The sequence below is a fragment of the Pieris napi genome, chromosome 8 (assembly GCF_905475465.1).
Source record: "Pieris napi chromosome 8, ilPieNapi1.2, whole genome shotgun sequence".
Classification (NCBI taxonomy): Eukaryota; Metazoa; Arthropoda; class Insecta; order Lepidoptera; family Pieridae; genus Pieris; species Pieris napi.
This window is the reverse complement of record NC_062241.1, coordinates 7,514,094-7,529,613: the sequence shown is the minus strand read 5'-3', so window position 1 is coordinate 7,529,613 and position 15,520 is coordinate 7,514,094. Positions and strand designations below refer to the sequence as shown.

At 33.8% G+C, this 15,520-nt stretch overlaps 3 protein-coding genes across 3 annotated transcripts; 1 reads left to right on the top strand and 2 right to left on the bottom strand.

Moving 5' to 3' along the window:
• Nucleotides 1-665: 665 nt before the first annotated feature.
• LOC125051594 (coiled-coil domain-containing protein 115) lies at nt 666-1,539 on the bottom strand. Its single transcript, XM_047652020.1, has 2 exons — nt 1,358-1,539; nt 666-1,287 (listed from the first exon to the last, which is right to left on the bottom strand). The coding sequence occupies exons 1-2, from the start codon at nt 1,365-1,367 to the stop codon at nt 824-826; spliced, it is 474 nt and encodes a 157-aa protein (XP_047507976.1). The 5' UTR covers nt 1,368-1,539; the 3' UTR covers nt 666-823.
• A 258-nt stretch (nt 1,540-1,797) lies between these two features.
• Nucleotides 1,798-12,923, top strand: LOC125051587 (SAFB-like transcription modulator). Its single transcript, XM_047652009.1, has 18 exons — nt 1,798-2,054; nt 2,143-2,538; nt 2,774-2,801; nt 3,616-3,745; nt 4,196-4,233; nt 4,335-4,480; nt 4,854-4,971; nt 5,355-5,491; nt 5,986-6,114; nt 6,714-6,791; nt 7,564-7,724; nt 7,814-7,927; nt 8,198-8,312; nt 9,187-9,313; nt 9,789-9,876; nt 11,428-11,543; nt 12,194-12,351; nt 12,688-12,923. Exons 1-17 carry the CDS (start codon nt 1,938-1,940, stop codon nt 12,349-12,351), a joined length of 2,196 nt encoding a protein of 731 aa, XP_047507965.1. The 5' UTR covers nt 1,798-1,937; the 3' UTR covers nt 12,688-12,923.
• Nucleotides 12,924-13,354: 431 nt separating this feature from the next.
• LOC125051590 lies at nt 13,355-15,225 on the bottom strand. Its single transcript, XM_047652016.1, has 4 exons — nt 14,800-15,225; nt 14,289-14,653; nt 13,864-13,954; nt 13,355-13,752 (listed from the first exon to the last, which is right to left on the bottom strand). The coding sequence occupies exons 1-4, from the start codon at nt 15,046-15,048 to the stop codon at nt 13,411-13,413; spliced, it is 1,047 nt and encodes a 348-aa protein (XP_047507972.1). The 5' UTR covers nt 15,049-15,225; the 3' UTR covers nt 13,355-13,410.
• Between the last annotated feature and the right edge of the window lie 295 nt (nt 15,226-15,520).

Sequence of the window (15,520 nt, the reverse complement as noted above, 5' to 3'; positions counted from 1 at the left end):
TTTTTATAAATTTATTTTTATTTTACAAGTCTAAAAACATATTTAATTTAAGTCTTAGTCAAATATATTTAAGAAATATCAATTTCATCATGGAACATTTCAATATTATAACATGTTTTTTTTATGGCTCTGGCACGATTTGTGCATTAGCCAGCGTCAAGTATAGGATTATATCCAGAATGTATATAGGTATATTTATTAATATATGAATATTGCGGGTCTATTACTTTGTCTTCGAAGGAGCCCTAGTAAAGATAGCCATGAGTAATAATTAGTCTACAGCGTCTTCCTAATACTACACCTGAAGCTTCAGTTCAGAGACGTTGCTCAGATTACTATCTGCAGCTGATTTTCATCATCAGACGTCAAGGCAGAATACGAAATTACATAATCACCTCGACGTCCGTCGTTCCAGACCTGAATTTTTTTTAAAGCACCAGCGGCCCTTTGAAGTATTTACAAACCAATTTAACTTATAGTCCTTCAAGAAAGGAGCGTTCCAATACTTAAAAGGTCAGGTAAATTTCTTAAAACGCACTTGCAAGCCTTCTGGCAGTGTGAGTGTCCACAGGCAGCGGGGCAGTATAAAGAGAGGCAGGCAGATATGATGTTTTTTTTTCTATAAAAACCCTACAGCATGTTTGTCATAATAAAAATATATACAATGATCAATAACATAATAGAAATTTAATAAGTTGAGAAAACATTAGTCTAGAGTTACTAGATTCTTCGGATAGGGTTGGCTGTTTATCAGTTAAGTAAATGTAAATCATATTGCATATTTATAGTGAATATTTTTTATGCAGAAATTATGTTAAAAACTTCATGGGTTTAACATCACTTTGTACTGTTTCAATGCATCTAAATTTTTTAAATTTTCCTGTATTTGTATTTGTATGTTGGCACACTCCACTATAAAGTTAAGTGCATTTTGAAAGATGATTTTTGCTTTATGAAGATTCTGAGGCACTAATACACCAAACCAGTGCATTGGGTTTACAGTATTTGTATCATTTTCAACAATTTTAAGTTTCGTCTCACCATCTTCTTCTATAGTCTCACACCTTGTTAAAGCTGAGAATTCTGAGCTAGCCTCTGTGGGTAGTCTTTCTTTACTAACTGCCGTCTGGCCCATAATGTATCGCGACTTAGCTAAATTGAAGCAACCATTGTTTATGTTAGATTCTATGTTTAATTCTCGGCACATTTTTTCTTCCATTAAATGCAACTGCCTTAAAGTGAGCCGGTCCAGTAGATCGTTCACAGTTTCCTCACTGCAGATCTTATCTGAAAGCAGATTATTTTATACCTAATGCTGCTAAAAAAATTATGAAATTCTACGACATTTTTTACTTACCTAAAGGCATGGCCAGGATTCTTGTATTACTGGTTTTATTTAAATAATGGCCTATTTTCGATTATGGATTATTTTTACTACTTCGTGTTTTTAGTTTTAAAAAAATATCAGCTGATCTGTCTCTGTGATCTACTTCCTAAATGCAAAAGTAATAGAGTATACTAAAACACACAGATAACTTATTAGAACTATGAATTTGATGATAGTTACTGATTATGTAGGTGTCTCGGGGGACCTCGATTGGAACCCCTCCAAGTGTATTTTATTGAAATTCGATAAATGGAACGTACATTTTATACTATTCTCTTAATATTTCAATTAAAAAGGAAATATGGCAAGTACTAGACCACCACAGATACTAATAAATAATATGTTATCTATATTATGCTAGATAATTGTAATGAGTATTGAGTATTGACATTTGACTATGCTATTTTGGAAATTGGCATGGAACTGGAAGTAGCAGCCATTTTATAATAATTCATCGCCATTGATAAAAATAGGGATTGCGTTGAAGCGCTACGATTTTAAGCGTTAAATATATATCTTGGTATTTTTAGAAAATTAAAAATAAAAAGCCATGTCGGACGGAAAGAAGTTGGAAGAACTTCGAGTTATAGATTTACGTGCAGAATTGGAAAAACGTAACCTAGATAAAAGCGGCATACGCAGCGTGCTTGTTCAGCGATTGTCGAAGGTATTAATTATATGGAATAAAAATAAATTAGCATGTAGTTATGTATTAACTTAAATATTGCAAACATTATTGTAACATTATTTTTCAGCACTTAGAAGAAGAAGGGCTCGACCCCGCAACCTACAAGTTCGATTTGGGTGGCAAGACTCCATCAAAAAGGACTCGACGAACAGAAAGTTCCTTGAATGAATCAACAGAAACTGAGGAATCTGTCATGGAATCTATAGACCAGGACACTGCGAACGAAGAAGAAAAAATACAGCTAGAGGGTCAAGAAAAAGTGGAGAGTATGGAAGTTGTGAACTCTGAAACGCCAAGTAGAAAACGGGAAAGCAAAGATGAGCCTGAAGCCACAGAAGCAAAGAAACCGTGTCTTGACAAAGATGATAAACAACAGGAAGATGATCACAAATGTGAAAACAACACAGATGCTGAAGACAGTATTAACTTAGACCTTGGAGAAGATGAACTTCTTAATGAAGAGGTATGTTTCTATGTCTTCAAAGTAAATGCTGCTCTCCCATCCCACAAAACTGTAATATCAACTGGATATATGATGGAAGTAGACTAGCTATCTTATAAGGACTACCATTTTAAATAAAGTTAGATTGTTACAATGTAACATGTTTATTTTTTTAATAGTCAGATAATTTAACAGTTTGAATTAACCTAAAACTAATAGTGTCTTTATGATTTTAATAAAATATTTTTTATTTCAGACTGATAACACATCTAAAAACAACAAAGGTAAGTTTAGTTATTGCCTAACATCATTGGACCATAATAACAATTACTTGTATTTGATGAAAATATTTATATTTTTATTAGTCTTGTTATAACTGACTAACTTGATTCTTATAAAAATATTAATAATAGTGTCGATAATACCTATATCCTGTCATCAATTTTTTTAAATTATTAAGTTGACTTCTTAATTTAGCATTTCTGAAACATAAATGCTTTACTGAACTAAAAATGTACAATACTTATATTGCAAGGTCATTATTATATCTATTTCCACACTTGGTGATGGTGGAATTTAATATATATACAATATATTGTCATAATTTTATGTTTAAACATGATATTTGTGATATTATACTATTACACCGTGAAGTGTTGTCGTATATGGAGTAAAAGAAGAGAACAACTGATGTAACACTTTCAGTACTGTCAAAGTAACATGTTGGATGTCGCAGAGATAATTTTGGCACCAGAGAAAGAAGATCAATAAAGAAATCTACTTTTACCACAGATAATAAAGTGAAAAGTACACATGCCATATTGTCATGCAGGCTCTTTTTCCTTACAAGAAGTACATTCCTTCGGGTGTCCATCATTAATATCCACTAGCTCTGTCAGCAGATCAGGCCATATTGCTCCATTTGTCAAAGACAATGGTGTTAATGTCAAATCGAGTTTTCAGGTGAAAAATAAGGTGTTAAAAGTGTATTGGTGAACAAGTATTCCTGCATTTCTCAATATGGGAAATACAAGAAGAAATACAGGGCTGGGTCCTTGTTCTGAGGGACCTGCACTCATCTCAATATTAATGACGTAGATGAGGCGGCTGTGGAGGACAACACTGCAGCGGCGCCAGACACCGAGGCGACGCCTAATGAAGATGCAGCCGCCGACACTGCAGCTACAACTGAAAATCAGCAAGTAACCTCCGATGCAGCTGCCACTAGGTTGGTGAATGCCGACAGATCGTCGCGACGAAGTTCTTGCGCACCTTTATACTTCGATACTTATATTATTGTATTCACTACAAAGTTTTGCACCACAAAAGGAAGATTGTTCCTGTTCATCGTGTGAATCCTTCAACTGACTCGGAGCTTCAAGATTTTCATCATGAGAAGATTTATATTGGATGTTATGGAAATTTGGGCATCAGAAAGTGGTCAGCGAGCATCATGTGTCAATCTGCGTTCATCAGGCAACTTTACTGCATCAATATCGTCGTCACAATCAAGACTCATCCCACGGTGGAGTAATGGTGCAAAACTTTGTAGATGACAGTGTGATTGTAAAAAAATGCTTTAAACATATACTATTTTTTATGATTAAACAAATTGTAATTAATGTCTACAATTTAAGTTTTGTTTAAAATAACAATTAATCTTTTATTTTTCTTTCAGTAATAATGATGAAGATAATAAAGAAATTGATACAAAAGGTAAGGAAATGTGCACTATTTTATGTTGAATTATAGATAATCTATCTCTCCATATTCTTAATAGCAGTAAAGCCTGCTTAAAATTTGCATTTTATTTCAAGATGAGAAAGACAAAGATATTGAAGCTGAAAAGAAAGATAAAAAGGAGGAACAAAAGGAAGGTGGAGCTAGAAATTTGTGGGTTAGTGGTCTATCAGGAGACACTCGAGCTAAGGACTTGAAACAACTATGCAGCAAACATGGAAAGGTAACGAAAGAGTAAAATAATTTTAGATAACCAGTCTCCAAAGGTTTTTTTTTATAAATTAATTTATAAAAAAAAACCGTACTTAAAACTATTTATTTTAATACGTCATTATGCAATACTAAACGGTCAAGTAATGTTTTCCTGTCTAATCCTAATATTGTTTTGGAGTTTGGAGACTGGTTTTGATCGAAATATCCAGTATATGTATTCGACCTAAAATTACCGTAAAACTGAAACTGCATAGTTCAACAATTTATTCATATATTTGTTATCTGAAAACTTTCTTAAGGTTTTGAGCATTACCGTTTAGCATAAAATAAGGCTGCAGTCCATAGTTATGTAATAAATGTGTCATATTTTAAACTGATTACAGGTAATTGGAGCAAAAGTTGTTACTAATGCTCGTACACCGGGTTCTCGTTGCTATGGATATGTCACAATGGCCAGCCCCCAGGATGCTGAAAGTTGTATTAAAAATCTACACAGGACAGGTAATTTCATAAACCTATATATGTGGAAGTAAATGTTATAGGCCATTTTATGAAATGGTTGACTCTCATGGAGTGATAAATTCTATGATCTTCCCACTAACTTATGAACAATGGAATTTCTTAGTGTGTTTTAAATACATTGAAAATGTAAATAATAATATCACCTCTTACAATTATTTTCTATATTTAATCCATTTCATTCAGTTTATTTAAACAAATATATTTATATTTTGACATAATGTCAGTAATTGCAACTATGAATGTTAGTGACATCAGGAAAGTTTGTGAATAACTCATTAGTGCTGTTACCTAATATCTGCATTATTTGTCATTTAATCAGACCATGACAACTAGCAGTTTTTAAATTGATACATTTTTTTCAGAATTACATGGTCGCATGATATCTGTGGAGAAAGCGAAATCTGAATCAGAGTCTGCGTCTCGGCGACAAGCGGCCATTCCTCGGGCACCAGAAAGGCGACCCAGCAAGGAGCTGAAAGAGGAAGCAAAGGATACTGAGGTAGGCACATATTCTTATGCGCTAAGATCCCACCTCTCCTGAAAACTTCAGTTCACTAAATAGCCAAAACATCTTACTCATCAAACTTCAACGTTGTAGAGGATAAAATGGTTTGACATTACTTGATACTGGATTTTATTTTCTTATCACAGAATTTTACTTGAAAACAGCCATAAAGAAGCTTCGATACTAATATCATACAAATACAGAAAAGTTTATCTATGGAACTAGGAATTAAAAAAAATAACAGGAACTTAAATCTATGTTTAGTGCAGTTTATAGTTTATACCGACCACCACAGGTTTAATATTATTTAGTGAGTTAGTAAATCATCACATAAATAAATCGTTGACTTTACGACATAGTACTCAAAGTAATTACAATCTACGGGCTAGACAAAATAATAACAAACATTGTAATTGATTGCTGATATATGTTTGTAAACTACATTGATACATGGCCGATTATTATTTACTTACCTAATAACGTTTTAGATTCCGGAAGGCAAAGAAACAGCTGAAAAGACAGGAGAAAGTAAACCGAGGAAGGATGAAGATATCTCAGGGCCCGAGAGCACGCGGTCCACGTCACGTACAAGGGAGAAGTCACAACGCTCCGATAAGGTATACATCCATGAACACCCAATGCTTTACATTACAGTTAAACATAACATATTTATAGCTGGAACGGCTTTCGCCATTTATTTATTACACATAAGGAAAATAAAAAAGCAGGTTACAAAAGTTATAAGGAAACGGGCGGCCTTATCGCTAACAAGCGATTTCTTCCAGGCAACCCTAATGTGGAACAATGTAAAAGAAACACCTACAGAGGGTAGAGTACAAGAAATGCAAAAATAATAATTTTTGTTAATAAACAAAAAACAAAAAAAAAACTCAAAATAACACGTTACTATAACTAAAATAAAATAAAGTAAAGTCTAAAGAAAAAATAACAATATTAATAAATAAAAATATGTATAAACAAAAATTTAAAAATACAATCAAAAGGTTAACAGAGTCACAATAATTAATATAATATAAGAGCTAATTACGAGGCAGATGAAGAATGATCAAAAATAAGCTTTTTAAATAAATTTAAGGACTGAGCTCGTCTAATATCAATTGGTAGGGAATTACGCAGCATTTAATTAGGCTTGATATAAATTGTTTATATTGTTATTGCCAGTCTAATAACTAGTTTTTATTTTGTTATTTTCCAGGACCGTGCTAGGCGAAGCACACGAAGCCGAGAACGCAGACGCTCGCCAAAGGAAGTACTCTCCTTTTCAAAAATTTGGGTTCGTACAATGTTTATTGAAACGTGTTTTGATTACATATACCTAGTTCTGGGAACAACAATTGTATCTAAAAGCCGATTCTCTAGTTTTGCTTAATATTCGTTTATGTTTTTAATATTTTTACCTATACTTTTTTTTTTATGGCTCTGGCACGATTTGTGCATTAGCCAGCGTCAAGTATAGGATTTTTTATAATTCGTGCTTTTCTTTAGAAATTCGACCGTGTCCTCCATGTACGGTTTAGGCACTCGCCCGGTACCGCACAACTCTCCCAAAGGCCGAGAATAAATTTAAATTAAATTAAAACTTGCCCTCGAACCGGGAATCGAACCCGGTACCCCTCACCTAGCTGCCACTTAATAAGATCGCTAGGCTATGAGGCCCCTTACCTATACTTTATGATTAAGATTGTTACGTATATATCCCCTTCTGTTTCTTCTTTCTATGTGCACTTTGTGTCACTCTTAGCCTTCCTTTAGCACGGTTTTCGCTTATAAGTGATAACGCCTCCCGTTGCTCAGAGCCTTTAGATTTATTAATAAGTTTTGTGTGAATAATTATACATCGTCTTAAAAAGTCGGGACGGACAACAGGCAGAGCCACTTGTATTGGTATAGTGAATCTAGATTATCAAAAACATAAATTGAATAGTTTCATCACGGACAAATCATTCTTTAACTTATTAAGACTAAGATAGTATGAGACTTAAAAAAGGTTTAACTCTGATTTTATAAAGAGAAAAAGATTTTAAATTATCTGTTTTGAAATACAGAAAGAACGCGACGAAGCTCGCGCTAGAGATCGTTCCCGTGCCGCTCGGGAAGAGGAAAGGAGACGGCGTGCTGCGGAAGACGCTTTAAGAGAAAGAGAGAGGAGACAACGCGAGGAAAAGAGACGACTTGCCATCGAGAGGGAGAAGCTTCGTTCTGAGAGGTTTGTTCATAATGATATAGTTTTAACGAAATTAAACGTTTTTGAGTAAGACGTTCACGAAATAAAATGTTAATATTTAAATTTTTTAGGGAGAAAATTGAACGTGAGAGGAACGAGTTATTACGTTTAGAGAGAGAGAGACATAGATTGGAAAGAGAGAAATTAGAGTTGGAGAGACTAGAATTGAAAAGGGAACAGTTAAGGTTCGTATTATAAAAGTTTCAGCTAAACAATTTCATAATTATTCATTAACTTTAAATTATTGTTACGCATAATTAACTTTCCTCTGACACCTCAAAATACAGAATATACTCAATATAATCTATGAATTAAATCCTGTAATTCTCGGCGTCTGTTTCATTGGTCATAATATCTAAGCAACTATTGTTTTGCGGAAAATTTATCCTATGACCTGCACACGTACGTTAACCACTAAGACATTGGGGGAATATTATATAATCATTGGATTGTAGGTTAGAAGAAGAGCGTCGCAAGCGTGGCTATGAAGGCAGCAGCTACCGTAAGGCTGGATCACCCCCAGAGCCGGCCTACGAGAGCAGGCACAAGAGACCTCCACCACCTCCTATGGTAATTGTTCTCAATATATTGAAATTACTCTTAAACAAAGCTTCATTGATCATTGAAATAATAATTTTTAAATGAATTGATGCTTTTTTTAAACTTTTAATCAGAATTATAAATATTTGTAATTGACTTTGAATATACAACTGCCATTTGTTTTTCAACAATAGGTGTTATTCAGTTTTCAACCAAAAATAAGACAAAATACTAGTATGTTTAAGTTTTGAGTAGTATTAATTTTATTAAACTGTTATAAATATTCAATAATAATTCGTTTTAGGAAATAAATCTCTTTAAATTAAATATTAAATCTTTCATATGACGAATTCCGAATGTTCCTGTTGCATGCGAAATGAAGGCTAAGCAACAATTTATGTTACTACTACGATTGAAATTATTTTAAATTATGACATGTAAAGAAACGCATACGTTAGGGAGCGTTCAAGTATTACGTCACGCAACTTTTGGAGATTATTGACCCCCCCCCCCCATGTAACGCGCCGTAACGTTTTTCTGTACCCAAGTACAGTACTTTACCCAAATATAGTAAAACGGGTACCTAAAAGTTACCATTATGTGGTCAAAAGTACTTAAAAGTCGAAAACAATAACGCGTAATTCAATCCCCGTCCCGTATAGTACGGTTTAACAAAAGGACCCTTCCCCCCCCCCCCCTCCCCAAATTCGTTACGTAATACTTGAACGCTCCCTTATTGGATGTTTTAAAAACCTTCTGCCCTTAATTTTTTTAACTAAATTAATAATAACAAATTTAACAATATAATATCTAAGAATACTTCCTTTAATTTAAGCAATAATAAAAAGTATTCAGCAGAATGTAAATGAATTTTGCAAGTATACTAATAATAATTGATCTATAGGCTTCCCGTGGAGCTCAGTTTGAAGCGCCACCACCGCCCCGATTTGATATGTCCTCGAATTATGACCGGAGTGACAAGAGGGAAAGGGATAGAGAATACAAGCGAGATTATACAAGACACGTGTCCTGTAAGTATACTTTGTAAAAAGGCTGGTAATCTAACCGACTTGAAAATAGAAGGTTATCTGTATATTTTTTTAATTTGATAGTATGTTAATCAATTTGGCTTGTGCTTGTGTATATGTGCTAAGTTTCGTATGTTTATGTTCTTTACATTTTTTTTTATCTTATCGTGATGATCAGGTATATTCTAACTTTCGGTTATAACAACTTACTTATTCTAAATTTTATCAAAATCAGTTTAGTGATTTTTGAGATGTATACTTAAAAATTCCGTTTTGTTTACAAAATTGAAAAATAAAGACTTTACTTTTGAGTTTGTACCAAACTTGAGACCAAATAAGACTTAAGAATTATTTTACTTATTATTTGTAACAAAAGCACCTTGCTTTCAAATTTACATTGAAATTAGTTCAGTGGCCCACAATAAATTACCACAAATAATTGCATTTTATTGATTAAAATGGACTTTAAATGTTTTAGCTAGCAACATGAAGTATCCTAGTAATGGCACATCCAATGATGATTCAAGGCAACCAATGCCACCTGGAACACGACCCAAAGAACCGAGGTTAGTAAAAATTCCATATTTTTTCTTAAAAATAAAGCAATGTGATAATCGTTTTAATAAATGACTCCAATGTAATCATAAGGTTTTAGCATGTGAAGATTGAATCTCGTACATAGTGTATGATATTTTATTTCATTTTACCTTAGTATGTTAACAATGAGGGTTCCGATCACGGCTGAGGCCGGAAATTAAAATATGGCATTGTGATTTTTTTATTAATATTTCAATGGTAGCCAGAAGTTATGTATCGGATGAACAAGTGTGCTATAAAAATATTTTTTATTGATTTATTAAGAAAGTAACAAATACGTCAGATTATTGAAATATGTACACCTTTGTGTCTGTACTTAACTTATTTTGTCTTAGCTGGATTATTGGTCACATTTTTTTTACAATAATTGGATCACGTCCAAGTTCACCGAAAGGGTCACGTCCAAATCATCAGTCATTTAAAAAGTACACTTTTTTGAGTATACTAAACATTCCTTCTGAATATCTAACACGCTCGAACTTTTTATTTCTTTGTTTTTCTACTCCTATTTTCGGCCAGTCCCTGCGGTTAAAGGTGTCTGCCCACTATCTCGTAGCATACCATGACCGTACTAGGACCGTTTCAGACAAAAAAACTATTCTTTGTATTGAGAAGTATGAGACTATGCCAACTAGACCGTTCCGTCACCGGCCGACACCGTAGCGTGCCATGCACGGGCCGTCAACTATTCGTCGGAGGGAATATTTTGCCGGTGCGGACACGCTACGTGCATGGCACGCGACGTTGCCAGACCGCTGCGCGCAGGCGGCTAAGCGGGGAGTATGACCGTTACAAACCCGTTTTAAATGCGTTGTGCCTGAATACTGTCCAATATTCTCCTTCCGTTTTGCGTTTTTTTATAGAATTGTAAATCCAGTAGCGTCGAGTGTTTTTTAGGCATTCCTCTTCCTCGTCATCCAAAATGATAGCAATCATTGCCAGTTGTTCAATCGTTAGTTTCCTTATAGCCATAAGTAACTATTTTAATATTTCACCACATTAACGCGTCTACGCAACACTGATATTTGTACTAGAATGAACCGATGCCTTACGAGTGTATTGAAAAGATTTCTGCCGTGTCACATACGGGCATCATACAGATTAAATACGGGTTCAGAACGCTGTCGGCCCGCTTCAGTGGGCGAAATAGAGCGTACCGGATTGCTTTCCGTGCTGGATACGTTCCTAGCACGGTCATGGTATGCTACGGGATAGTGGGCAGACACCTTAATCGGTAGATTAATATCTAGCGGTTATCAGAAAGACAAAGCGCAATAACACCAAATGTCTAACATTATCTTCATGTGACAGTTTTTTTTCAACTTAAACTTTTTTCGTGATACAAACTAATCTTCACAATCCAATGTCTCCATGACGCTTTAGTAACTGCAAGTTCAGCATATTAGGCTCCCCTACTAGACATTACTTATTACATATACAGTTATAAATATTTATTGGGATAAAATTTTGTACGAACACGAAATTATACTATAATAGAATATTTCATTTTACTATTGCAGTCGTACATATGAAACACGTGACAGTCGTCAATACCGGCCGTCGCCGCCTACCAAACCTGACGCTCGAACCTGGAACTCATCGACGCGTTATCCTGACGCTGCAGTATCCTCCAAAGGTAAAATATTGTGTATTATCTTATATGTATGTATAGCTTTCGTCTAAAAATGGACTCATATGACGAAGTGATTATATAATATACTAGCTGGCCTGGCGAACATCGTACCGCCTAACAGTCGATTCTTTATTTTTTTTAAATACTTATTCTGCTATTCGGGACACCGGTCTAGCTAGTAAAAAAAAGAAAGTTGATAAGACAACAAATACATTATGTCAAAAAATTAAAATTTACCTTCCCGGAACCCCTCCACTAACATATGAACTTTATGATATGGTATTAAAGTTCAAATTGACTTTTAAGTATTATTACGAATATTTGGTATGGGAATATAGAAAAGTGTTGTTTTTAGACTTTTTCACTCAATTTTTTTTAATTTTTCTCTCTGTAAGAACCATCCTCGTACTTCAAGGAATATTATAAAAAAAGAATCCGACAAATCGGTCAAGCCGTTTTCATGTTATGTCGTGACAACGAAAAACGGGTTTCATTTTTATATATATATATACATATAGATGTTAATTTGCCAAGCGTTTATTGAGATCTTGTTTTAAGTGTACAAAATCTGATCAAGTTGCCGATAGTAATAAGAACAATTTACTCTTTCTTGCCCTGCTGAGGCTGAATTTATCTGGCTACTTGCCTTGCAGCTAGCGCTCCCAGCGATGCAACATGGCCCGCGAGCAATGATACCCGGTACAACGCGTATGACACACGGTATCCCGCTGCTTACCAACCACCTCCGCCCGGAGCTACTTACCCTGACCGATACCCGCCCGCCGCCAGAGAGTATGCGCGCAAGTACTAGGTATTTTACTTTTTATGATATGATTTTTAATAGTTATGAAATTAATTTTAATAGGGCAAATGAGCAGTAAATTAGGCTAGGCGATCTCACCCACTAATGGGTTCTTCTTTGTCCAATTAATATTTTTTTTATATCATAAACATATTAGGTACTGATTACCAATCGATCATGTTGATAGAACCAGAAAACATAGTTCATCAATAGAGGAAACACTTTTAATCTGCTAAGTTGGTCATTGTTTGATATTTTTAAGAATGTTTCAGTTCTAAATAGTATACATTCTAATAGAAATTAATTACTCCCATAGGTGGTTCTTAACATAACTTTTTGTTTTAGGACAATGGATGGATAATTCAACAGATTTCTTGTATAGAAGACCCATTACCATTCCTGCAAGTACAACACTGGGTTGTAAAATATTTTTAACAAGTTTGTTATGAAGTTATAATTAAGGTTTATTATAAGGTAGAGATTACCATAATATGTTTCTGGGGCTTTTATGATCCCGGTTTTTGTTTGTAATATAAAAATATGCACACTGTTTAGCTTGAATAAAACATTTCAAGTTTTAATTTATTTTGTTGTACATTTTGAAAACAAAAACAAAAATTTGAGAATCTTATAATTAAATTAATCCCAAGTTGGAATTACTATTACAGTGTTTATTCATGTAAAACTATTTAAATAAGAGAATTAACTATGTTCTTTTGTGTGATTCATGGATATAATAGATGATCTTTTATAATTATATTATGAAACAGAAAAACTTTTTTTTAATTAACTGGATAGAATTTTTTCAAATCTATTGATAAATGACAAATATTACGAAATTTGATTTCGTATTTTTAACTCCTAGTTATAACTTGTTCTTAGAACATTTACATGGCATTGTCTAAAAGATAAAATTTAGCCTAGTATTTAAGAATATTAATAATAAAGTTTGTTAATAGAAGCATTTCCTCATTAGTAAATGCCAAAAAACTAAGCAAACAAATATCAAAAATCATGTTAAGCAAATAAAAAACCTGCCACCACTATATTAGTAAAGTACTTATTAAATCAGTAAACAATAGGTTCATAATTGTAACTTGTCATAGGTGTTACATTGTCAACGAAAAGTGAAGAATAAGTCGGGATTATTCCGTTTTCCATCAACGGACTGTACTGCTTTGTCCAACAACCCCTTTCTTGTGGGGATGATGGTTCCTTAATGTCAACATCTAGCGTGTTCAAGGCTGAAATTGCATCTTGTTGACCTTGTACAGCAGCTAGCCGTAAAAGCCGTGTTGCAGTATGAATATCTTTTGTTAGACCTCCACGGCCTTGTCCATAATAGATGCCAAGATTATATAGAGCACCAGGATGATGAAGTGTGGCTGCAGATCTATATAGTTCCATTGCCTGTGAATTATATAGAATACAATACCAATTACAAAAATAATTTGAATAATAAAAATGTTGTAAATAAGTAATTAAACTTAACAATTCTCAAATTAGAATATCAATGCTTACAACTTTCTCATCAACTTTGACTCCTAATCCCATCTCGTAGCACAAACCCAGATTATAGAGGGCTGGAGGATGATTTCTATTGGCAGCTGACCTGGTAAAATGAGGTAACTAAAATGTTCAACCATATCCAATATATGTATAATATCAATACCAATGACCAAATAGTTATTTTGTATATTATACAATGATTAAATAGGTATACCATTTTCAGTCTCACATTAAATTTTGCAAATCAGATTAGATTTTTTTTTTACAATATGCTATAAATTGTTCTTGAGAAACATCATATCATTCAGGATATTGATAAATTATCAGAAAATACTGCACTTAAAATATAGTTTATAAACCTAACCGTCATGGAACTTAATTTTCATTATAGTATTACAAAGACGTCATTATAGATAGTAAAAATATCAAAAATTTACCTTAACAAGTTCAATCCATCTTTATGTTGTCCATTCTCAATAGCTGCTAAGCCCAATTTGTTCTCAATGGAATTCAGAACTTCACCTAGATCGTCACTAGAGCTATCAGAACTTTTATCACTATTGGGTTTGTTTACTTCTTTAGGATCATTTGATATCAAATGAAGAACAGGTGCCACTGTATTATCGCCAGCTATCTCATAGATTGTGTCTAATTTATTAGCATTTTGTGCATGTCTAAGATGCTGTAGAGATGCAAGAAGTGAATTAATACTTGTGTGTTGATACTTCTTATTAGCAACTTGATTCTTAATGTTGAGGTGGATTAACTGTCCAGCATACCAACCAAATACCAAAGCACTGCTCTGTAAATTCAAGACAATAGTTGCATTTTTTAAATCAATTAGTGGCAGTAAGCTTTAACTTATAATAATAGTGAATGAAGTTGGCCCACAAAATGAAAGGAAGGACAACAAGTAATGACAACAAATCTATATAATAATTTACATACCCATGTAATGGCACCTATCCAAGTGCGGTTTAAGTGGTCGAAATTCCACTTTTTACTTTTGGTATCATCATTTTGGTAGGAACTCCAACATTTACGCGGGTTAAACCAACAGCATGGTGAACTGTACTTTTTATTATTCTCGTCACAAAACTCATTCGGAGTATTAATAAAAGCAGAACTTCGTTTATCAAAATGATTAGCACTTTTTTCAATTGTGTCCCTCAAACGACGCGTTACATATTTCCACATGTTTTAGAATTAAATATCTGAACGAACGAGATTTTTAAATTACAGCCATTTTAAACAGTATTTTTAGCATTACCTTTTTGCTACAACTTACAGTAGATAGACCGTAAGCTGTAAACACAGGCGAAGAGTAAGACTAAGGTAAGAAATAAGAATAAAGGAGCCACTCTCGCCTAAATATGATCATGCGCCCTCTTACATTTTGCCCACAAACTAAAACTACACATCTATAGCTGATATTTGATAATACTATAATCACTGGGGATGTTCACACACACTGGCCGTCCATTTTTTTCTCGGGTCAATGACAATCAGTAGTCAGTACAAGAACAGGTCTCCTTTCTTTAGGAAAATAGTTTACTGATATTTTCTTTTAAGCATATCCATCTCAAGTAGTTTACGGGAATACTTGGTTTCAGATTCAGAGTCGCGATTTAACGCTATCAACTTGTTATAACAATTCCTTCCTTTATGA

Bases quoted from the DNA above. Each gene is read 5' to 3' on its own strand.
- LOC125051587 (XM_047652009.1), top strand. From the start codon at position 1,938: ATGTCGGACGGAAAGAAGTTGGAAGAACTTCGAGTTATAGATTTACGT. The intron at 2,539-2,773 runs GTATGTTTCTAT...TTTTTATTTCAG, and splicing joins ATGAACTTCTTAATGAAGAG to ACTGATAACACATCTAAAAA. The intron at 5,492-5,985 runs GTAGGCACATAT...ATAACGTTTTAG, and splicing joins AGGAAGCAAAGGATACTGAG to ATTCCGGAAGGCAAAGAAAC.
- LOC125051590 (XM_047652016.1), bottom strand. From the start codon at position 15,048: ATGTGGAAATATGTAACGCGTCGTTTGAGGGACACAATTGAAAAAAGT. The intron at 13,955-14,288 runs GTAAATTTTTGA...TCATTTTACCAG, and splicing joins GATGGATTGAACTTGTTAAG to GTCAGCTGCCAATAGAAATC. The intron at 13,753-13,863 runs GTAAGCATTGAT...TATAATTCACAG, and splicing joins TCAAAGTTGATGAGAAAGTT to GCAATGGAACTATATAGATC.